Source organism: Talpa occidentalis, unplaced genomic scaffold, assembly GCF_014898055.3.
Source record: "Talpa occidentalis isolate TD23 unplaced genomic scaffold, MPIMG_talOcc4v2.1 talOcc4.2, whole genome shotgun sequence".
Classification (NCBI taxonomy): Eukaryota; Metazoa; Chordata; class Mammalia; order Eulipotyphla; family Talpidae; genus Talpa; species Talpa occidentalis.
This window is the reverse complement of record NW_023602073.1, coordinates 25281649-25305765: the sequence shown is the minus strand read 5'-3', so window position 1 is coordinate 25305765 and position 24117 is coordinate 25281649. Positions and strand designations below refer to the sequence as shown.

General features: G+C 38.1%; 1 protein-coding gene across 1 annotated transcript in view; it reads left to right on the top strand.

Annotated features, from left to right (window-relative positions):
• LOC119251066 (phosphatase and actin regulator 1-like) overlaps positions 1-14348 on the top strand; it is a 139673-nt gene extending 125325 nt beyond the window's left edge. The window contains exon 3 of the mRNA XM_054698441.1: positions 14319-14348. Coding sequence (XP_054554416.1) covers positions 14319-14326 — 8 coding nt within the window. The 3' untranslated portion in view covers positions 14327-14348. The remainder of the gene's footprint in view (positions 1-14318) is intronic.
• The last annotated feature ends 9769 nt before the right edge of the window (positions 14349-24117 follow it).

Sequence of the window (24117 nt, the reverse complement as noted above, 5' to 3'; positions counted from 1 at the left end):
TCATTTTAAAGGCTGCTGCTGCTGCTGCTACCAATGATGATGGTGGTCTAGCTAATATTTACCATGCTAGTTATTCCAGATGCCTTGTTTATGTAATCTCATACCACCCTGTGGGAAAAAAAAAAACCCCTTAGTGTCCCTGGTGCACAAATGCCGAAACTGAGCCCTTGAGTGATTACGGTTACAGGATTAGTAAACTGCAGGGCCTGACAAGTCATAGAAAGATTCCTTTCCAGGAGCCTCCCTGGTGGCGCAAGGGGTAAAGACAAAGCACTATGAAGCTATCCGCAGCTATTACTGCATGAGTTCGATCCCTGGTCAGGATGGTGACCCACATGGTGTAGCAGACCTCTCCTGTCTTGCCCACTGCTTCCCTCAACAGTGTATTTCAGTCAGTCTTCCTGTTCCCCACTCTGTCCCTGGTGAATCCTTTCATCCCCCATCCCTGCACCCCAGTTCTTGTACGCATAAATAAATAAATCTTTAAAAAAAAAAAAAAAAAAAAAAGAAAGATTCCTTTCCAGAACATCAGAATTTGTTGTGAAGAGCCAGGGATTTTAAGACACAAAGCAGAAGACCCAAAGTGGGTCCAAATACTCTCTTCAAAATGCTCGAGGACTTTTTGCTGAAATGGTTAAGAGTTATACTTGTGACCAAGGTATAACTTGTGTCCTCTGTTACTCTGACATCCCTCCTACCTAAATATTCACCCAGGCCCGAAACATCTAGTACCCCTTCTCTCAGAGCTGGCCATGGGGAGTGGGCCAGGATATCCACCCCAACCCAAGTCCACGGTGGGGTTTAGTAAGACAGTTACTGTGCTGCCAAGCAGAGTAGCCAGGGCATTTCAGAGAGAGGTAGCACTTTCTCAACCTCCCTGGTCATGTGGACTGGCCTGCCGCCACCCATGTCCCAGAAGCCCATAGCATAGGACCCAGATTACCTTGTCACCTCTGGCCCCAGCCTCCCAAATTGATCCCCAAAGCTGAAGAAGTTAATAGAAGAATACTGGTCACAAGTAGATCAAGATGTACACATTTTGATGGGCAGTGAGTCCATCCACTTCACATGTACCATCTCATTAAATTAAAATGTAAGAAGCAGGGACTCCCCGGTGGCGCAGCAGTTGAGCGCTGGGTTGCGAATCTGCCCACAGCCTCTGAAGCGCCGGTTCGATCCCCAGACACTGGGTGAGGGTCCCACATGGCGCACAGACCTCTCCTGCCACCTGCTGCTTCCCTCAGCAGTGTACTTCGTCAGTCTGCCTGTTCTGCTCCCCGCTCTGGCTCTGGTGAATTCTCACACCCTCCCGCACTTCTGACTGTACCCAGTGCTTGTATAAATAAATAAATAAATCTTTTAAAAAAATAAAATAAAATAATATGAAAGAAGCAAACCAGCTGGTCACATTGCAGCTGCTTCATCTCGCTCAGATGTGTTGAGGGCAGGTTGTGCGAAAAGAACAATGAAAGATGTGCGACAGGAAGCAACAACGTAGGTGCGTCACAGAGACAAAGCAAGAACAAAAATCACTAATTTATACTTTTGTCTCCAGGGAGATTACTCTGAGTCCTGATGTAGATGAGTTACATATTGATGGGAAATCACGAGCAGAGATTTTATGTGGGCGTCCTATAAGAGACTTCAAGGAGACCCAGTTATAGCTGACTAACTTTAAAAATGAAACATTTCTATTCTGTTCTATTTTTGATGTTAGTTCCTTAAGAACTCATGTATAGATTGTTATAAAAATTTATCTAAAAATGCAAAACAGCTGATTTTAGACAAGCCAATATATCAGCTTAATATTTAATCTATTTTCTTTAAATGTTGGTCATTCATCTTATTAACTTGCTCCATCATGCACACAACCTACAAATAACCAAGAAAAAAGTTTTCATGCAAGAGGAAGATGCTAGTGGTCCAAGCTGACCTTGAAAGAGCAGGCAAGACACCTGAGCACACAAGACCTTCTCAACCCTGCTGCTTACACCACCTTCCTCATCCCCATGAAGAAGCAGCAGCACATCACAGCAGAGGAATTTTCTGAGGTTGTCTTATAATGCAGCTCTGAGTGAAAACATAGTAATGGCTCATTTAGGTGTGGATTTTCTATACCCACACCTGTATTTTCTGTATCAACATATTTCTCATTATCTCTGTCAAAAAGGAAATATAACAGGTCTATAGCCTTCACCCTCAAATTCATGTGTCTTTAAAAGCATGACCATTTTTTCTTGCCTTTGTTTTTTAATTTCCAAGGGTGTTTTTAGTGGCTTAAAGAAAGTTGTTATGCACGAAGGTAGTATAATAAATGCTATTGCATTGAGATGGTAAGCAAATAAAGCTGCAGTTGAGCTGGCTTAATGGAGGGCATGGTCGCTCACTCAGCTACGCTAAGACAAGCCTTAAACAGATGACGTGGGGCGGGGGCACGGTTGGAGAGGGTAACTTGGCTACATTAGCACCAGCTACATATACTGAGAAATGTGAAAAGAACTAACTTTGTTGTTTTACCGTCTATTGTGTAGGATGCAATGTGGGGTCTTGGAATATAGTGATTTCATTTAATACTTACCACAAATCTAAGGAAACTGAGATGTGGAGAAGTTCAGTAAGTAATCAAGGTCAGCCATTTAATATGCTGTCAAATGGGACTCTGACCCCCAGGTCATCCTGTGTCCATTAGACCAAAGTTGCTTCCTTCTTTTTCTTGTTTGCTACACAGCTACATCATACTTCTAAAAATAAGGAGTGTACCTGTACAATATTTGTACTAGGGGGCTAAGAGAAGTCATTGTTTTGAACTTGCTACATTCTGGGAGATCATCATTAAATTAATAAAAGTAGAATGTCACAGCATCTCAGGCCTATACATTTTTGGTTGCTGAGAGAAGAGCATTAAGATCAGATATCAAAATTTCTTTTGTTGTTGTATCACTAGGAAAATAGCAATGATTTTGAGATGCTAATAGCAGATTAAATTCAAATTTCCATAAGGCTGGGGAAGAAATTTTACAGAATAATTTTGTATTTTAATGCATACTGTACCATTATCAGAAGGAGAAGCTAGAAATGATAATTCTAAAGATAAATAATTAAATAGAGCTGACCAAGGAGTGTTGTAAACTTTTAAATTTTATACTGAAACTCATTTTGATAATTATCCTGCTTTATCTCATATGTATCTTATGGGAATCATTAGACTCTGACAATGTTCTTTTCTGTTGATATTATCATTTAATTAAGCAGCTTATTTCAGTTGCCTTAGGGCTTCTTTCACTTTTATTTTTAAAATAAAAATGTACATTTTAGAATCTCTTATTATATCTTGATAATGTACTTCAGGTTTTGGCATCATGTAAAGCTATCAAAGTGGTTATTATGCCACTCAAAATGAATTTTATCCTAAGATAAGCAGATAAGACTCTGTTTTTCTATCTTTTAATAATAGACATATGCAAATAATATAAATATAAATATTTATGTAAGAAACTACTAAAAAGAAGACTATATTTGATTAGGAAAAATGTTAATTGTTCTACCCTAAAATTTCAATTGAAACATTTCTGAAAACAACCAGATGATTAATTTACATCATTCAAATAATTAATTATTTAAAGCATAATTTCATGCAGTTGGTGTAACTTTTACAAGTATTAAACACCACATAGGTGATCTTCCACTTTGTACTTGTTACTGGAAAAAAAAATAGATTTTAATCATGTGACCTCTTTCCCTGTAAGAACAGCATGGTAAGTAAGGAGTTTTGTAAATTTGACCAATGGCCCAATGTCATAAATTACTGATGATCCTTTCAAAGAAAGATATAATTTAAAATCTTTGCAATTACTGTAATAAAACACATTTTAACAAATGCATGAAACAGTAAGGTATCTATTCTAAATCTTACAAAAATCAATAAGGATACAACTACACTTGTTATTTAAGGAATTTCATAATGTACCCAACTACCATATAATCATGTAGGTACATGTACGTCTATATGTATGTATCTCTTCTAGGTCATACTTTTACTATCTTGTTTTCGTATGTTATCTACAATAACCATTTTCTTAACAAAGTTGCTTTTTTGCCATTGGACTGTAGAAAGACTTCAAGTGATATTTTCATGAGTCAAGTATCTTGAAGTTGGAGTTAGCAACATTTTCTCTTGTAAAATCCTATAACAATGAGAATATTCAAATATTTTCCATTTCTAGCTAAGAACAGTCATCAATTTCAGTTAATCTTTGAAAGCATTAAAATAAAAGCTATTTCTGAAGACTTACTCTAGGAATTTGAACAACAGGAACCTCACCAGTCTTTTGATCCATCTTCTTTTCATTCCTCCTTATTTCAGTCACAATTGTGTGGAAACTTACAGGAAATATAAATGAGCAGTCAGAATCTGGTGAGAATGTTGAAAGGTCAGGAGATGGCAGGTGGGGAAATCAGGGCAGGAAGAATAAAGAACAGCGATCACGCACACAAACACAAACACAATGAATTAACCTGCAAATCTGTTGCTTGGAAAACATTGATTATTTATATTGATGTGTTAAGCCCTACATTATAAATTGAAACTTCTCAAATCAATGAGAGTAAATCAAAGATTTCAGCCCCACATAGGCTAAACCTTGGCAGATATTTAAGAGGTGTCTAATGAAAACCAAACATTAAGTAAAAGAAATAATATAGGCAAAATGACCCATACTGATTAATCTATCTGGTGGATAATAAAGTTCCCTTTGCTTTTTCCTTAGAACAAGTCAATTTAATATTTGTATAAAATATTTACTTGGTCATAAATGCCTTTTCCTTCTTTGAAAAATATAGTGTAGTTGAACAAATATGTTTTAAAGTCAAAAAAAACATGAGCCTGAGTTTCAGTGTGTCCTCGGTAGCTATAAGACCTTGTACAAAGGGGATGACATCTTGAAATCCCAGATTCCTCTTAAGTGTAATGTGATTAAAGATAAGAATCAGCTATCCAATTATGGAGATCAGCTATTACATGGATAAACACAGGGGTCTAGGTTCAATTTACAAATGCCCCAAGCATTATTCTGAGCACAGGGGACACTGAAGTGGAGCATTAGCAGTTAATATACAAGTAAGGAGATTCAACAAATGATAGAATTTATTAATATATGCAAAACATACATTATGGAGTAAAAAGAAATACTGACAGAGGTGTCAAAATCTGCAATGACTCATATTAGTATAAATGATTTGAGGAAAGAAATGTAAGAAAGAGGAAAAATTAGCAGCATTAGATACAACTGGCAAAATAAAGGAAGAAATGTCTTCAAGAGGAAATCTGACTTCAGTTAGAGCTACCTGTAGGCCTGGAAGAGTAACCTCTACCCCATGTTGATTCTGCTATTGGTGGAAACAAATAACATCAACCAAGACTTAAGCAGTAGGCTTAACTGGTTGCAGAAGGGGGCACATGCCTATTTTGTCTCAATTCTCCCTGGATATAAGATTTTAAAGGGAAAAAAGAACTATAATGCGTGTGTGCATGCATATTTACATACAGCTGCATTTGGGTGTTAGAGTCTATATTTTTCAAACTGTGAGGTTTTATTTACGGTGTGATTTTGTGCTTATAAATCTTTGCATTATCTGTATGAGAGAAAGTGAAGAAATGCCCTCAGTTATTTTGGTCTCTTTTCTTCTTTGCCAGATCTCATGATGTATAGGAGTTACCCACCACATATGCTGCCGGATCTTTTGTAGATCCTTCCCCACGCTCTCCTTTGCATTTTAGTCTCTGCTGCCAGGTGCTTGCTCATTCTTTTGCAGTGAAAAAAGAGTGGCGTGCAATAATGTCATCGTGAAAAATCCCCCTTGAGGCTGAGCCTTCCTTCTGCTGTTTTGCAGCATCAGATGACAGTATTGTCATCCACAGCACAGCAGGCCTTTCACCTCAGGGATTATATTTCTGTTAAGCGTGGAGACAGTCTAATGCGCTAGATTATTATCATGTATATGGCTTTTCTGTACTGTTTACAAAAAATATTCCTGAAAGGAAGATAACTGCTATGGTTAATGCATCGGTTCAGTGCACTCTCGCTCCCTAGTAAGTCTAAGAACCAGATCATTGTGCTTTATTAAGTTCTTTTGTGGGTTCTGATACAGAGTTGTTCGCATTTATCCATGCAATCTACACTACCTTATTCCTATTCAAAGGGCATTTGTCTCACCAGAAGGCAACGTTCTCTTAAATTCTGCAAGAGTAACTTTGGCTTCTTCAAGAGAGTTCTGCTATTGTTCTTAAAGTTTCACCCCACAAAGTAAGCATGCACCTGCTGACAGCACCTGAGTCTGTCTTGCCAATCTTATTCCCAAGTCAAACCAGGGAGGTGAATAGTTTATATGTAATTTGCATAGCAAAGGTGAGGGCTGTGCAAAGGAGAGGACTGATACCCATTTTGAAGCCATTTCTTGAAAGGAAAAAAAAGGCAAAAAACCTAAGGCCTAAACACTGTGAGATAAAGACTTCTGCTCAGAGGGATGGCTTTGTCTTCATGACGATGTTTGACTGTTGTTCCACATGCCAGTTTTACTGCCTGGCACAAAATAAGTATCTGCTGAGGGAATAGATTGATAAATGTTTATGAATGAAATAGAGGATGTAATCCTGAGTGTTATGAAAATGGAAATTTTTAATTTAATGCTACACATCAGATACTCCTACTGGGTTTATATTGCAATTTCTGTCAAAATAGTGACAATTCTAAGGACTGTGCTCTGAGAAGTCAAATTTCCTTTCATGTTTTAATGATCCTGAGAGCTAGATGAGTGAATCTTGTAGGCTGTGCTCTTTCTCTAATAAAGCTTTGGGTCAACAATGGGTTTCAGATTTAGAGTTGTTAGGCATGTACCGATATGCACCAATGTCCTTACTAATCAGAAGCAGATTTCTTATCTGCCATGTGTGGTGAGAACTTTAGGCTCTTTATTGAACATTCAGTCATACCCTTGCTTGTTAACTTTTGAAATAATATTAACTTTTCAGAAATTCTAGAAAGAATGAAATTTATATGCTATCATCTTAACCCAATAATGAATGTCCATTTATCTTTGGGTCTTTTTTCATACCTTTAGAGAATTTGTGATAATTGCAAATATGTCACTCAACACACTGCTTTCTTTTATATGATATTCTATTGCAAGCATTTATTTTGCTCAGGTCATCACAGTTGCAAGTAATTCAACAGCAACTGGTTTAATAATGCCCAGTGATGGGCCTCCCCTGGTGGTGCAGGCGGTTGAACGCAGCGCTGTGAAGCTGTCTGCAGCCTCTGCAGCGCTGGTTTGATCCTGGCTGGCTGGCGAGAGTCCCACATGGCACAGCAGACCTCTCCTGTCTCACCCGCTGCTCCCCTCAGCAGTGTATTTTGTCAGTCTGCCTGTTCTGTTCCCCGCTCTGTCTCTGGTGAATCCTCTCTCCTTCCCGTGAATCTGGCCTGTACCCCAGTTCTTGTATAATTAAGTAAATAAATCTTTAAAAAAAACACAAAAAATGCTCAGTGATGCTATTCTTAGCATCAGCTATTCTATTTATATAATATGTATAGATATGTAGATGTATATATACATGTATATATATATAACCAGATACTTGAGTTAATGATAGCTTTTAACTATTTGTATGTCAAACATTCAGTAACTTCATCTATCAAAAACTAGTTGAGTCAGAAGCAAAGAGGAAAACAAACCAAAAGGATCTTTTTGGAGCCAAACTAAATGAACAAAGTTCATGAAAATTATAGTAACTACTTTTCAGAACGCATTTAGAATCTGTTATTCCTTTTTTACTTGCAATTCTAATGCACTTCATTATGGGTATTGATTAAATCTCTAAAAACAAGCATAAAACCTCACTAGAACAGCAAACTAAAGCCATCTAGTCAAAGAGGGAAAACTTATGAAATACCTCTCAAGATATTTCAGTGACTCAGTAACAAGGTTAAAAAACAAAAACAAAAAACTGGGCCTCCCGGTGGCACAGCAGGTTGAGTACAGACTCTGCAGTGCAGGTTCGATTCCCCACTGGCCAGGGAGATACCCACATGGCGTGGCAGACCTCTCCTGTCACACCCGCTGCTCCCCTCAGCAGTGTATTTCGTCGGTTTGCCTGTTCTGCTCCCCATTCCATCTCTGGTAAATTCTATCACCCTCCCGCACCTCTGGTCTGTACAAATAAGTAAATAAATAAATAAATCTTAAAAAAAAATCTTTAAAAAAAAACTATTTAAAACTGTTTCTTTTTACTCAGGATACTCTAATTTCCAAAGGCAGGGAAATGGCTAATGTGTTTGGAGATATTTCCATCTAAAATTGATTTTTAAAAATAATGTGTAAAAGAAAAGAACAATGTTCCTCAAAATTTGATTATTTAAAATAATTCCTTGGTGATATTGTTTAGTGGCCTTCTTGGTGGTGCAGGGATTAAAGTCTCAGCACTAGCAAATAATCGCTAGCCACTGCAAGCAGGGATGCAATCCCTGGCAAGGGAGCTAACCTATATGGCACAGAAGACGTCTCCTGTCTCACCCGCTGCTCTCCTCAGCAGTGTATTTCAGTAGATCTGCCTATTCTGCTCCTCACTCTTTCTCTGGTGAATCCTACCCCACCCCACTGCACCTTGGACCTACACCCCAGTTCCTCTATGCAAATAAATATTTAAATATTAGTTAACTGAGGTTTCTAAATCATCACTATTTCCTATGTTAGCTTTTATTTGAAATTTGTTACATCTCCTCATTCTGATGTGATTCGAACACCATTCCTGAAACTTCAACTAAACATAGATGATGCTAGTATACATATATTATATACAACAGGAGAAAAGTATGATAATGATCCATAATAATTAAATGTTGTCCTTGTAATAGTGCTCCTGGATTGTCATTCATCCTCACCTCCATAGCAGTAGTCAGGACCAATAGCACATATAGGTTAGGAGCAGAGGGCAGATAACCAGCTCACACGGGCAGCAGAGATCAGGCCTAGGTGTTAATATCTTTGCTTTAACCATTAAGAATGATCATCCAGGGCCTCCCTGGTGGTGCAAGGGGTTAAGCACAGCACTGGGAAGCTATCTGCAGCCTCTGCAGCATGAGCTCGATATCCCAGCCAGCCAGGGAGCTACCCACATGGCACAGCAGACCTCTCCTGTCTCACCCACTGCTCCCCTCAGCAGTGTATTTCAGTAGATCCACCTGTTCTGCTTCCCACTCTGTCTCAGATGAATCCTCTCACCCCTCACCCCGTACCTCTGGCCTACACCCCGGGTGTTGTATGCATAAATAAATAAATAAATAAATAAATAAATAAATTTTTTTAATAAAACGGATGATCATCCACCAATGAAAGATCAAGATATGTCCATTTTTCTGTTTATATTTTTGCAAATCTGCATTGTAGCCACACCTGCATATTACATAAGCACAAGCATACAGGAGGGAGTGTTCTATTTTTCTAGTATCCTACTGTTCTCTTTTCCCAAGTTTTCTTAGGCTCCATTGGACTGGATTAAGGCACCAATTAATTTCTATTAAAAAGCTAATGGAACTGGTAGAAACTTTTAGTTGGAAATTTAATAGCTGTTCACTTAGAAAAGGGGATGTGGTAGAGTTTGATGAAAGGTTTGTCAAGATAGTCGCTTTGCAACATGCCTGAAGATTGTCTTACTTTAAATTACGCTTAGTAACTTTCCCTCCCACATGCTGATAAGCATCTCAGTGTTTCTGATCACTTTGAAAATAAGACGTGTGCCTTAAGCAAATTGAAGAAAATGACTAGATTTCTGGTTCTGAACATATTTTCAAATGGTTTTCTCCTGTTAGAAGACATTAAGGGAACTCTCCTAAGAAAGAAATACACCTCAATTTAGAAGACGCAAATCATTTTTGAGCCAACTTTTGTACTGAGTTTATTATTATTATTTATTAATTATTTTTTTACATCACTGTCCATTTTTAAACAATATTTGCTTCCCCCTACCCCCTCAGGTGTAGTCCCCATAGAGTTTCCTTCACCAATGCACCTGTGCACCATCACCACAGTCCCTTGTGCTCCTCCCTCCCTCCCTCTGATCAGTCTCCCTCCTCCTCCCCTGCAGGATGTCTCTAATTTATAATTGTCTGTTTTTGCTTTGTTGTGTTTTGTACTGTTATGGTGATGGTAAATGGGTGAATTGGTGGTGGGAATTTTACGGGGAACTACACCTGAGAGGAGAAAGCATACATTGTACAAAAAATGAAGAATGATGTAAAGTATATATAAAGGAAATAAATAAATAAAAAGAATATAAAAGGTCACATACCAAAAAAAAATAAAACACTGTGTCTTATTTTGTTCCCCTATATTCCTGCTATAAATATCTGATATTTTTCTTTTTCCTTCTGGCTTATTTCACTGAGCATAATTCCTTCTAGTTCCATCCGCATTGCTGCGAATGGCATGAGTTTATCTTTTTTGATTGCTGAATAATATTCCATTGTGTATATATGCCACATCTTCTTGATCCAGTCATCTGCTTTTGGGCAAATGTTGGTGAGGATGCAGTGAAAAAGGAACTCCCCTACTTTGCTGATGGGAGTGCAAACTGGTCCAAGCACTATGGAAAGCTGTCTGGAGCTTCCTCAGTCTACTAAAAATGGAGCTACCATATGACCAGGCAATTCCACTCCTAGGGATCTACCCAAAGGACACAAAAACATTGATTCAAAAGAACACCTGTCCACCTATGTTTGTTTACAATAGGTAAAACCTGGAAACAACACAAATCATTTTTTAAAGAAAGTCCCATAAGATTCTGAATTAACAACTGGCAATTCTAAAGACATTCATTAGAATCACTGAAGCGCTGAACAAATAGAGACTTATTTTTGTGTTTCACAAGGTACATTTAAACTGGTGGCCTCTAATTATCGATGACTCTTCTATCTAAGATTTCAGAGACAGGCTATATTCTTCCTTGCTACAATTCAGACTACTTTGCAGATGGCATCTAATTCATCCCCCACAGTATATCTCCCTGTGAATGTGAAGTGGGTGCCCCTTCTCTCCAGCAGAAGTCCCCAGTATGGTGAAAGGAGACAGCTTAGTTGCAACAATTTTTTTAATCTATGGGTAAAGACAGGAGCTCTTTAGGAGCATGTGAGAGAATGAGTGAAATAGGAGACCCTTGCTCCATCCACTATTGTTCTGGAAGATTACAGAACTCCTGTATAAATCACTTATGTTTAGGTGTGTAAAGTGAGGTACATGTAGGTGATACAGTTAGTCAGATCTACAGGCATCTCCCTGTAATAACTGTGTGCCTGCTGAGAAGAGGGGCTACATTGAGGGGTGTGTGTGTGTGTGTGTGTGTGTGTATGTAGAATAGCAGTAGTTGCTGCTGCCCTAGCCTAATACCTCCAGGCCTTCTTCTGTGTTCTCTGCAGCCACAGCTAATGTCTGCCAGATGCAGATGCAAAATCCTTCTTAACCCGGGCTCCCATCAGCCAGTACTATTAAATGCATCTTGCACACAAAACAAAATAGATTGTCCATTCCTCCTAGAGGACATTGCTTGAAGAAGGGAATTTTCCTTCATTGTTTGTCCTCCAGTCAGCAGAATGTCGCTTTGGGTTGCCTAGTGCCTTTGGGTAGCCCAGTATTAGTATTCGTTTCCATGAGATGCTATTAACAAAATACCAGAAACTGAGTGGCTTAAAACAATAGAAATGTATTGTTTCCCAGTTCTGGAGACGAGAAGACTAAATCAAGATGCTGAGAAGGTGACACTGACAGCGCGGCAGATCCTTTTTTGTCTCTTTCAGCTTCTAGTGTTTGCCAGCAATTCCAGACCTTCTTTGGTTCATATGTATATCACTCCAGTGAAACGGTGCTCTCTCTTCTGTGTTTTTCACATCATCTTCCCTCTGGGCATGTCTGTGTCTCAATTTCTCCCTCTTATAAAAGCACCAGTCATAATGGATTAGTGCTCTCTCTACCTAATCTTTGACTTCTTTAAATTTGCAAAAATCTTAATTATTTCCAAATACAATTACATTTGGAAGTATTGGAATTTAGGACTTCAATGTATCTTGCTTTGGGGGGGCTGTAATTAAACCCATAACAGTGTTTCAATGCCCTGTTTTTATATATACACATAGTGTCTCTTATTCTTCCCAATTTTATGAGTTAATGTGTTCACATGTCTAAAAAAATCCTACCTCATCTAGATTCCACAAACTGGGAATGATTATTCTGATCTCATATGCAGGCTATAGGCTGATGTCAACCAAACATATCCTGGAGTGGAATGATCACCAGGTACCAGTGACATGGGTGCTGAGAAGGAAATGCAATGAGTAAAAGATGAGTCTTTGGACTTCAAGGGATTTAACCTGGGTCAGAGGATGCTTGAGAGTCAATACATTGATGCATATTTAAATAGCAATCTAGTTCAGTAATAAGAATTCAAATAAATACAGTGCTGTCGAGAATATGATGGATTTTGATGGCAATAAAAGACATTACTGCAACAAAATCCCAGATTACCCATTCAGATCTTGCCCTCTCAACCAGTCAACACCCTGCAAGTTTACTGAGGGAAGTACCTGAGGGAGGTAGATATAAGTAACAATAGTTTAATATTATATCAACTATAATTTATCATTAATTACACAAGTACCTAGCAAATTCTAATGCAGAGCAATGGCAAAAGCTCAATTAGAACTTAAGAGTCCAGCATCCTAATTACAACACATACTTCACATACTTATATTTTGATTTTACAAATTGCTTTATTGATTAATCTGTTAGATTATATTATTAATGTAACAGATTCCATATACTTATTTTGGCATTTTGAACATTAAATTCTATATTTTCTTTTGAAAAAAAAAAGAAAATATTAAGCAATTATATACTGCCGTGCTAAATGTGTTTCTCTCTTACCATAATAAAGTGATGAGTTTTGATATTACTGCTCAAGAACAACATTTATCATGTTCTAAGTTATTGCTATGTTCCACATGGCATTGATATCCTAGAAGGAAATCCTTGAGAAGGCGATTAGAGTGTCAGTGACCCGACAGTGACCAAGCTGGTCTGAATCATGCCTTTCACCCTTCCTTCCACTTTATCCTATTTGTACATTTTGTACAAAAACAAACACAACTAAAGAAAGTAAACAACAAAATCTTACAAAAGAAAATTGTAAACTCAATCAGAATAATCTTATTTAACAAAGACATTAAGGACTTACTTTTGACCCAACTCCTTATCTATCCCTGTTAAAAAAACAGTAATCTCTACAAATAATGGGATCTTGGTTTAAACAGCATCCAGGAGAGGACTGTTTACATGGCCTGCTTTAACAACACTGGACATAAAGCATCTTACACAAAAGGATTATAACCTGTGTCTTTAAAACTTTAGGCAGGAAATCCTTGGCCTTTTTCAGAAACCTTCCCTATCATATTACAACCTGAGTCATCAATAATCCTACCTTACAAGTAACCAAGTTTCCAGCATTATCCATAGCAATTCCATTTAAGTACCTACTAACTATAAAGAGACAAGGCATAGTATAATATATAAAATCAAATGAAAACCAGTTTAGCCAAAAAGTTTACCACAGAAATGGCAAACCTGCCCCCGTGTAACTTATAAACATCATTGATATATTATTGCTTTCCCCACCCCAACCGTGGTAGACACAGTTTCAGAACCCTCAACACAACATCTAAGCAGAAAAAATGTGTTGATCACATTTGGTGTAGGAGATAAGATTTATTTGTTAACCCAGGTTGTCATATGACCAATAATAACTTTTTTAAAATGCTAATTAGAGATTCAAATAGAGGGTTAGGTATGTGAAGAAAAGGAATAATTTATTCTGAATGGTTGGAGTAGAGAAGGCTTCGTAGAGGAGAAAGTATTTATTATTAAATTTATTTTCTGATGTCATTGATCATTTTTGGACAGTATTTGATTTCTTCCCTCATTCTCCCACCACCATAGCACCCTGATCCATCACCACTGACCCTTGTGCTCCTCCTTCCCCTGTTTTGACACTTCTCCCTCTCTCTCGCCCACTGTATGTCCTCAATCTATGGTCATCTTGCAAGTTGTGTCTTTTTTTGTTGTTATTGTTTGGTTTCCTGCTTGGTTTCTTTATATTCCACATATAAGTGAACCATCTGATATTTCTCTTTCTCTTTCTAATTTCGCTTAGCAAAATCCCTCCAGCTCCACTAATGTTGCTGTAAATGACATGAGTTTATCTTTTTTTGATGGCTGAATAGTTTTATAGAACAAGTTTGGTGTTGATGGGCAGCTGTTTGGGGCATGAAGTTTTCTGGCTGGGGCAACACCAGAAACAATGGGTCACAGGGCATGTAAGTAGAACTTTCATATTGATAACTCCATATGGGGTATGGGTATGTATAAGGGCACAGTAGATGTCAAAAAGCAACTTTCAAGCAATGGAAGACCTCCAATGTTTTAGGAAATTCAACATTTTTCTGAGATAAAGGAAATGATTTGGGTGGAAATAACAGCATATTTAATCAATTAATTTAAAATAGAACCATAAATATCAGATATACTCATTTTTCAAAAAAACTACCAAACACAAGGGTCCTTCAAAATCTATTTAGTTTATGTCATGGAGATAGATATGTTCCTTTTTTATTTCATTTCCTAGATGTAGGGTAGTAGGCCAGGCTAATAGAATGTATTTTTGGTTGACCTGCTTGTCTCAAAGGATATTTGCACCTTGTTAGCATTTTCATTGTTTTTTCTATTAAATTCTGATAGAAGCTTTGCTGAGTGGCTGTGGAAGTGTCACTGTGATGGGTGGCTTTTATCCAGGCTATTTACCCTAAATGCCTAATTTGTAAAATTTTGACTCAGGATCTGAAAATCGCATGAGAACAGTCTGACATGAGACTGGAAATGTAGTTAGGAATTTATCACATTGGCTACTTTCTGGCTTGAAGTAAATTCCTATTTCTCTAACTTCCAGAACATTACAGCCAAAGGGCACAGTAAGTCTCAAATTAATAGTCACAATCAAAAGCTGCTAAACTGAAAATGAAAGTGTGACTAAAGGTAATGTATATGCTTAATGATGATGGTTTTAAATGAGGCTACCACTGGAAAAGCTCATCTAATCTGGATTCAACTACTGTCTTATCTTCTTAGGTCTCAGGGGGAACATAATTGTTTAGTCTCTTGAACTCATTAAATTACTGTCTGTTTAAGTTTAATTCCAATATTCACTCTTTCGTAAATTATCTAAAAAATAGCTATCTGACCAAATGCAAATCTCCCTTTATGATCAGTTAAGTCCATAAAAGACTTGTGATTACAGAGAATCCTATTTCTTACTAAGAATTATAATAATTTTTATTATATCATTTTTATTTTTAATTATTGTTATTTTATTATAATGATAACCAGGGCTGATGACTATCAAGATCCTATATTTCTCCTCCATGGGCTCCTTTCCTTGACCCATTCATTTTCATTTCCCCCAATAAAGGCCTGTCTTTGCCCTTGGATAATCTCTCAACAAAACACTGGTACTTAGCACCCTAAATATCATTGTCTCCACTAATGACCACAGACAGAGTTCTTGCTCTTCTGAGCAGTGGAACCACAAAAAGTGGCCTTTTGTAGTAGTAATGAAATTTCAGAATAGTTCTCAGCCAATGAAAATTGAGACCTCAGTTATTTTTGTCTTTTCTTAAAACTGGGGATTATTTCACGTAAGGAATATTGTGTTTCAAACAGATTCAAACTACCAACTGTGGAAAGTTTTGTTCCCAGTCACCAAACCTGGAAACAGTCTTCTGTTTCCTGTAAGTAGGTATATGTATGCAGTTAGACAAATGCTGGATTTATTCACAGGATTTTTTTTATTTTTCCCATTACTATTTCCTGCTTATGGGCCACAATCAGATGGGAATTCATTGCTTAGATAAAAGTTATCTTAAGGAAAATATCTATAATTTTTACTTACAGCACTTAAGATTAATATAGTCACATACTTATAAAAAGAAAAAGCAACATTTTCTTAGGCAAGAATAGTACTGAGTTAGTGATAAAAATGATCGTGCAGGGTCAACTAACAGTATAAACTTTGGGTTTTGTTCTTTTATTTTTAATCACCAAAACATTAAGCTATATATATCAACCCTGTACCAGGATTCATGTCTCTGAAGATTATGTTTCTCCTACTCTTAAGAATTGAGAGTCAGTCACCCTGCTTCAAAGTCTGTGGAAACAAAATAAAGAATTTGCGGTCTCAAGATCCTTAAGTCCTGAATTCACCACTTATTCACTGTAATCTTGGTCAGGTGATTTCAATAATTCAGCTGACAAGTATTGAATGTTCCTTCCATGCCAGCTAGGCATATGAGAGACAAATATTAAAAGATATAGACTGTTCTTAGCAAATATACTGTAGAGTGGAAAAAGAGGTTTTCAATCACCCTTCAATATGAGAATTAAAATCATGGAAGTTGTAGAAATGGAAAAGAAAGATACATAATAAGTTTGGGAGAAGACTGGGAAGGGACTTCACAATGTGACAGTTATATTGATAAATTCTCCACCTTTCTGCATGTCATTCTTATCACTACAGATTCAGAAATTCACTTTGGTGGGCCTCCCTGGTGGACTAAGGGTTAAGTCTCAGCACTATCACTTGTTACAGCCTGTGTTTGATCCCTGGCCAGGGAACCAACTGACATATGGTGTAGCAGACCTCTGCAGTCTCACCTGCTGCTCCCCTTAACATTGTTTGTTAGTAAATCCACATGTTCTGCTCCCCACTCTGTCTCTGGTGAACCTTCTCACCCCACACCTCTGGCTTACACCCCAGTTCTTTTATGCAAAAATTAAATAAATAAATAGGAAGGAAGGAAGGAAGGAAGGAAGGAAGGAAGGAAGGAGGGGGGAAGGAGGGAGGGAGGAGGGAGGGAGGGAGGGAGGGAGGGAGGGAGGGAGGGAGGGAGGGGGAGGGAGGGAGGGAGGAGGAGGGAGGGAGGAAGGAAGGAAGGAAGGAAGGAAGGAAGGAAGGAAGGAAGGAAGGAAGGAAGGAAGGAAGGAAGGAAGGAAAGGAGGGAGGGAGGGGGGAGAGGGAGGGAGGGAGGAAGGAAGGAAGGAAGGAAGGAAGGAAGGAAGGAAGGAAGGAAGGAAGGAAAGGAGGGAGGGAGGGAGGAGGGAGGGAGGGAGGGAGGAAGGAAGGAAGGAAGACAACCAGTGAGCATTGTAAGTAAGTTTGAAGCTGGCTGGGTCTAAAACCTGTTGTGTTAGTCACTAAGTATATATTTTCCCATGAAATAATAAAAATATATCTGCAAGAACAATATTATCTGCAAACACCTTTATAAGAATGACTTAATGGGCTGTGCCAAGAAATAAAGGCAATTAATGAAAATGATTGTTGGCTTTGGAACAGCTATTACTAATTACTGGCTATTTTTAACCTTATGCACATATCATTTTTAGCTTATGTAAATAGTTATCACTTACAATATGACTGTGAAAGCTACCACAATTCTGCTGAATACCAGTGAATGATAATGATATTGAAAGTGAATATATGTATTATGTAAGTAGCTTTACATAAAAATATATATGTATATTTACACTGTATATATAGTAACTTATAGCTTTTCCTTCCTATTCTATACATATTGGTGAGTCTTCCCTGGTTTGTATTTTTCAAGTATATTTCATTAATCCAATGTTGTACCAATGATATCTAAATCTGATACTATGGTAGGTTTTATGCAGGCAAAAGTCCAAAAGCAATAAGAAAAGACAGCAACCTAGGGTTTTTTGTGTTTTTCACAGCAACAGCAAACACCCCTCAAGAACTATACAGACAAAGTTCAGTCTTAGGAAGCAGGCCTATGAATTAGACCATCACCCAAGTAGCCTGCTTGCCCCACAAATGCTGATTGAGCTCTATTCTTGGTTGTGAATGGTGCTTTATCAACCATTTCTTTGTCCCGATGCCCAGAACCAATGTGTTCAGCAGCATTAAGCTAGACTCTGGTACATGAGGACAACAGATGTAATTCCACATACACAAGAAAATTCTCCAGGGAGATTCTTTAAAAGTTGATAGTATTGTTATATGGGGATTTTTAGGGCTGGGAGGTACCAATAACACTAAGGCCTCATGATTTTTCTATAAAAATTTGATATTAGATTTTAAATAAATTGTGCTGACAACAGGAAAAAAATCCTTACATGGGTTAAGAATGATATCTTAAGTGAACCTTTCTTCTGAGGTTATTTGACAAGGATTATTTGCAATGTCAAAATTAATTGTTTTACATAAACTATGTGAGTTTTGTGAGGCAAGGAAACCAGCATTACAAAGAAGGTTTATATTTATCAGACCACTCTCAAAATATTGTCCTGAATATGTGGTCCACAAACAGAGTGCTATCCTATCCTACATCTCTCTTCCCAAACATACACACACTTTTGATACACTGTTGACTGTATTATTTCCTCAATAAATGTAAAATAAATCTCCAAAATGTAAACATTTTTGGTTGTGTAAACATTTAAAAATAGAATTAGTGGTCATACTCCCACACTGAATGTCTCATGCTTCAGAAACCTGCCTGTTAGGCTAGTGTTGTGCTTCTGATTTCTTCTGAGAAGAGTCCCATGAAGAGTTTGAAAAATGGTCACCCACTGCTCCTGTTTAGAAGACTGAAAGCAGCATGTGTTGACATCTGTCTATCTGGATCTCATTTAACCTACACACAGGTCCTATTAAGCAAACTTATGCATTAATACTAACATCAAATTCACTGTCTTTTTTGGACTAGAACAACTGATACATGAAATTCAAATTAAAACAAGCATTTTAGTCATGTGTTGTAATGAAATATATATTCATTGAGTAGAAAAAAAAAAAAGTCAAGAAAAGACTACCCAATGACTGCTCATTGTTTCGTTGTTCTAGAAAAATGGGATCAGCTGCTGTTAGAGGAATGAGCATATGGGAAGACTAGAGGGTCTCTGTGCAGTAAACAAAGGAGTCATGGATATCCTCTGCTTTACTTCAGTCAGTTATGAAAATGCAGGTTTTCTTTACCTTTTTATTAAACCCATATTTAACCATACTCTCAAATACACAAATAATAAGTATGAAATCTAACCCCATCATTTCTGGTAAGCAAGGCATCAAATGCTCATTTTGGCCAATACCAGAATTGACACTACACCAAAACGGCTAATTTTGATTAAATTGCTTTAGTTAACATCTGAAATAAATGCATAATACATTGTGTGTACATATAAACACATTGTATGTACATATAAACACACACATATGACACAAACTTCCACATATATGCATATATACTAAAATATATGCTGATATATAATCTATATTTTATAGTACATATTTTATAGTACATATTTTATATTTTATATGCATTTATAGTACATGCATGTGTGTGAAGTACTATGCTAAGCATTATTTATATTTTGGTAGAGATGAAGTGAGAAGAATCTTCAAATAGATCAGCTATTGACTGTGTCTTCAGAGAAGTTTATGAACTTCAGAGAAGTTTATGAATTCCATCCTCCCTGGTAGGCTAGTGGCTAAGATTCAGCGCTCTCAACATGAATTCCAATGTAACATGAGAGAATGTGAAAAAAAGATAGGAGAGCCCATGAAAAGAGAAAAGTCTTGTGTATGGCTGAGTACAAAGCAGTCACCCACAGTATTCCAGATGACAATACTGTCATCTGGAATAGGCAATACTGTCATATGGAATAGGCAGGGAGTACACTTCTAAATTCAGTATAGGTTTCAAAATTGACCAGTGTCAGGTGAGCCCTATGGAGAAACAGATCCAGAGTGACATGGTCTTGAGCACAGTGCTCAAGGGCTACAGAGATATCAAAAATAAATAACATACCTCAAGTCACAGCCCAGGTTAACTGGTAAGCACTGGAACCAGGAAACTATTGGAAAACAGAAAAGGTGTCTCTGCTGGAAACACTGAGAGTGATGACTTTTTTCTCCACGGTACTTTCTGCTCCAGAGCCACGTCTTAATAAATAAATCTTAAAAAAAAAAAAAAAAGACAATTAAGGAAACTGAACAGCCCCAGCCCACCAGGGAGCTACCCGCATGGTGCAGTAGACCTCTCCTGTCTTGCCCGCTGCTCCCCTCAGCAGTGTATTTCAGTAGATCTGCCTGTTCTGCTCCTCACTCTGTCTCTGGTGAATCCTCTCATCCCCTGCACCTCTGGCCTATACCCCAGTTCTTGTATGTATAAATAAATAATCTTTAAAAAAGGATATAAAGGAACTTATAGAAGATTCCATAGAGACAAGTTTCTAGGTATAATTGAAGCAAGTCTGTTGCAGTGAGAAGAACAATGACCTCCACCTTGGGAGCCACATTTCCCACCTCAGTGCCACTTCTTACCAGGTATAAGAAGAGCCACTTCTTCAGCAAAGTCATTTCAACTTTCAGAAGCTATTTTCCCCCTTCCAGTTGGAATCTGATAGTTATATCCTCTATTCTTCAAAAAGATTTTACAAACTCTAAAGTTTTATCATTGTCAGCAAATAGGTAGAGAAGATATAAAAGGGGAATCTTTGTGCATTCAACATCTTGGGCTGCTATAACAAAATACCATAGACCTGGTGGCTTAAATAACAGATGCTTATATCTTAGAATTCTAGAGCCTGGGAAATCCAAGATCAAGGTACTGGCAGATTTGGCTCCTGATGAGATTTTTCGTCCTGAATTGCAGATGGCCCCTTCTCATTATGTTCTCAATAATGGAGAGAGACATCTGTGGTCTCTCTTCCTCTCTCTCCCTCTGTTGATAAGGGCACTAATCCCATCATGAGGGCCTCAGTCTCATGATCTCATTGAGACTTATCTCCCAAAGACTCCCACCTCAAATACCATCAAATTTGGGTTAGGGTTTCAATATATGGATTTTTCAAGGACACAAATATTCAGCCCATGACATTGTCATACTGAGATAGTCATTGTCTCATTTATCCAAAAGAAAATGATCTCAAATCAAATGATTTCTTCCCATTTGAAGGTCAAGGACCCCAGGCAGTATCTGACCACAGGAGGTTAGCCTGATAGGATATCCATAGAAATAAATATATTTTTTTAATGATGTTAAGAAAATTGAGTTTGGATAATCATGATTTCATCTTCCAATATAGACTGGTAATTGAGTTGGTGCTTACCATCTTCAAAAAGCAGTTATTAAAATAGTAAAATATCTTTGATGTAACAATAAAATAAAAGTCCAGTTGATCGCAGAATTGCAGGGACAATCAAGTGCTGAGCAGGAGTTCAGCAGAAGCTCGTTCTATAGCCCTTCATGATTCATGAAATTAAATTGTGAGCAAACATTGGAAAGGCAAGTGGGAAGCAGAGGGAATACCATTGTTTGCATTTCATGCATAATGTCAAGGCTTGTTGTAGTGTGGCAGCCAGGCACAGGGCAGGCAGTGGGGGGTCTGGTAAAGGAGAATCCTGGAGCCCTCAGTGGCTTTTTTCAGGCTTTAATGATCTTTCCAAACCAGCTGTTGTGGGGTTAGCCTGCAGGCTGGCAAGTCAGGGATGTGGGGTATGTGGGGGTTGCCAGGAGGCTGGCAGGCCTCCCAGCCCCAGGCTAATCTTTACTTTTTGGACTTTCTCTGGCATTCTCTCATGGTCTCTTCCTCTAGTAGCCATCACTCATCCTCCTGTGGCCTTTCTCCACCTCCATTATATCTTCAGCTTCTAGGCTCAGATGTGCACACTCACAGGTGTCGACTGTCAGGCATGCGGACCCCAAGCCCATGTTCCCATGTGCCTCCTGCATTAGCACAATCAGGGCCACAGGTGATAACCACAGAGGCCAGCAGTGCAAAAGCCTGACCATCTCAGTTTACCCTACACATGTGAATCTGGTACCATGTGAAATATTTTCTGTTAGTGGTGGTATCTAAGATCCTTAATTGCCTATCCTTGACATAAAGTAGTAATATGAGAGCTAGACTCAACACTTGAATTCTTTCATTATCTTATTAATTCAATGAGTGTGAATTCAGTGTATCTTAGACCGTTGTTGCATGAAACAGAAGTGGTGGTGCAAACACAGGTTGTTGAGTTCCATCCCCAGAGAACCACATTCATTTAATCTGGTGGAGCCTGAGAATGTTCCCCATCATGTTTCCAAGTGATACCAATGCTGTTGATTCAAATGGCTAATGCACCCCAATACTAAGTCTGAAATTCTAAGAGGTAGTTCCTTTGGCTAATTTCTTCTTTTGAACAGATCAGCATCATGAAAAACAGTGGGATAAACCTGGAGATCTCCAAAGAGTAGCACATGGGATTTAGTTTCCATTGCAGGTTTTCTCTTAAAGGATTTTGGGTTTTATTTATACAGCACTTAATTCTTTATTATTGATTGCATATTCCTTTATCTCTGCACAATTAAGTTTAGTGTGTTGGTAGTAATGTGTTAGTGCTAGTCACAGCCAAGAAGTAGAGGGGAAAACAAGAATAAGTCAAAGTTTGGGTAACTTAAGTTGGGTAACCAATTCATCTCAGTTTTCCCAGGGACTGTCTCAGCTTTTATAATTGAAAGTTCCAGGCCTCCCTGGTGGTGCCGGAGTTAAAGACACAGTGCTATCAAGCTATCACCAGCCATTGCAACATGAGTTTGATCCCCCGACTTGCTTGCCTGGTGCTCCCCTCAACAGTGTATCTCAGTACATCTGCCTGGTCTGCTCCTCACTCTGTCTTTGCTAAATCCTCTCAGTCCCCATACCTCTGGCCTATTCCACAGTTCTTGTATGCATAAATAAACAAATCTTTTTTTTTTAAAAAAAGTGATTTCTTAAAAAATAAATAAATAAATAAAAATGAAAGTTCCACATCCCAGGAAAACTTCATCCCCAAGCAAGCCAGTGTAGTGGGTCACCGAAGCAGAAGGACATCTTACCAATGATTTTGAAGGGAAGGAGGGAAAAGAGAGGATAATGACTACTTGTTGTTTTTAAATAAATTCATAATAAGATAATGGTTTAAAACATTATATAAGTTTCAGCTATACAGCATTGTGATTCTACACCTGTAAATCCCACATCATCATTACCACCCAAAAGTCCAGTTTTCATCCATCACCATACAGTTGACCCTCTTTAGCCTTTGCACCCACCCCAATGCCTTTACTTATATTAACATCATTGCTATAGGCTAGTGAGATACTTTGACAGTGATGGCATCATGAGGGCAGGAAAATATACTTCAATACTGACTAATTGATTAGAAAAACGCCAGCAAGGTCATGCCTGACACCTGTCTGGATTCCAGGGTGAGGCCGTTGTTGAAGTAACCTGCAGTTGCTTAGTGGATTCACATGAGTAAAACCCACCCCTGCTCCCCAAGTTCTTTTCATCTTCAATTTCTTGGTCTTTTCACTGTCTCTAGTGGGCACCTTGGTACATTATTCTCATGGGCAGTAACGTGATAGTTGGCTTGGTAGCCTAAAGCTGTAATGAAATGCCACTAAGAAAACTTCCTCATATTTGCTTCTCAGTACTATTCAAATAGCATAGTTTGCAGAACTTTAAAGATTGGACTTCTCCATCTTCTAGTCCCACTTTCAGAGAGTTTATTACATTGTCCTTACAATTACCTGTGGTATTGTTGGATTTGGGGGATCAGTTTTGCCTTAGAAAGTTTAACATTGTGTTTTACTCTGGCCATAAAATCTTAGGACCCTATTCTCAAGGAGTGCAAATAACCCAATAATGAAGATCCTTAGGAGAGCACTGGTACTGCCTTATGCCCCATCATATGCTTTCCCCCTTTATTTCCTCTCTCCTCAACCCAAGAAAGGCACCTGCTCCAACAGCAACAAATGGGTTCCAAGTTGCTCTCTTTCTGCCTAAAAATGTGATCTAGGAAGAAGACATACACTTTCAGTTATGTTTTACATACTCTGTGAATAGGCACAGTACCTAGGAAATTTCAGCCTAAACAACAGTTTGGGGCAGTAATCAATCTGGTAAACAATACCGAAGTTT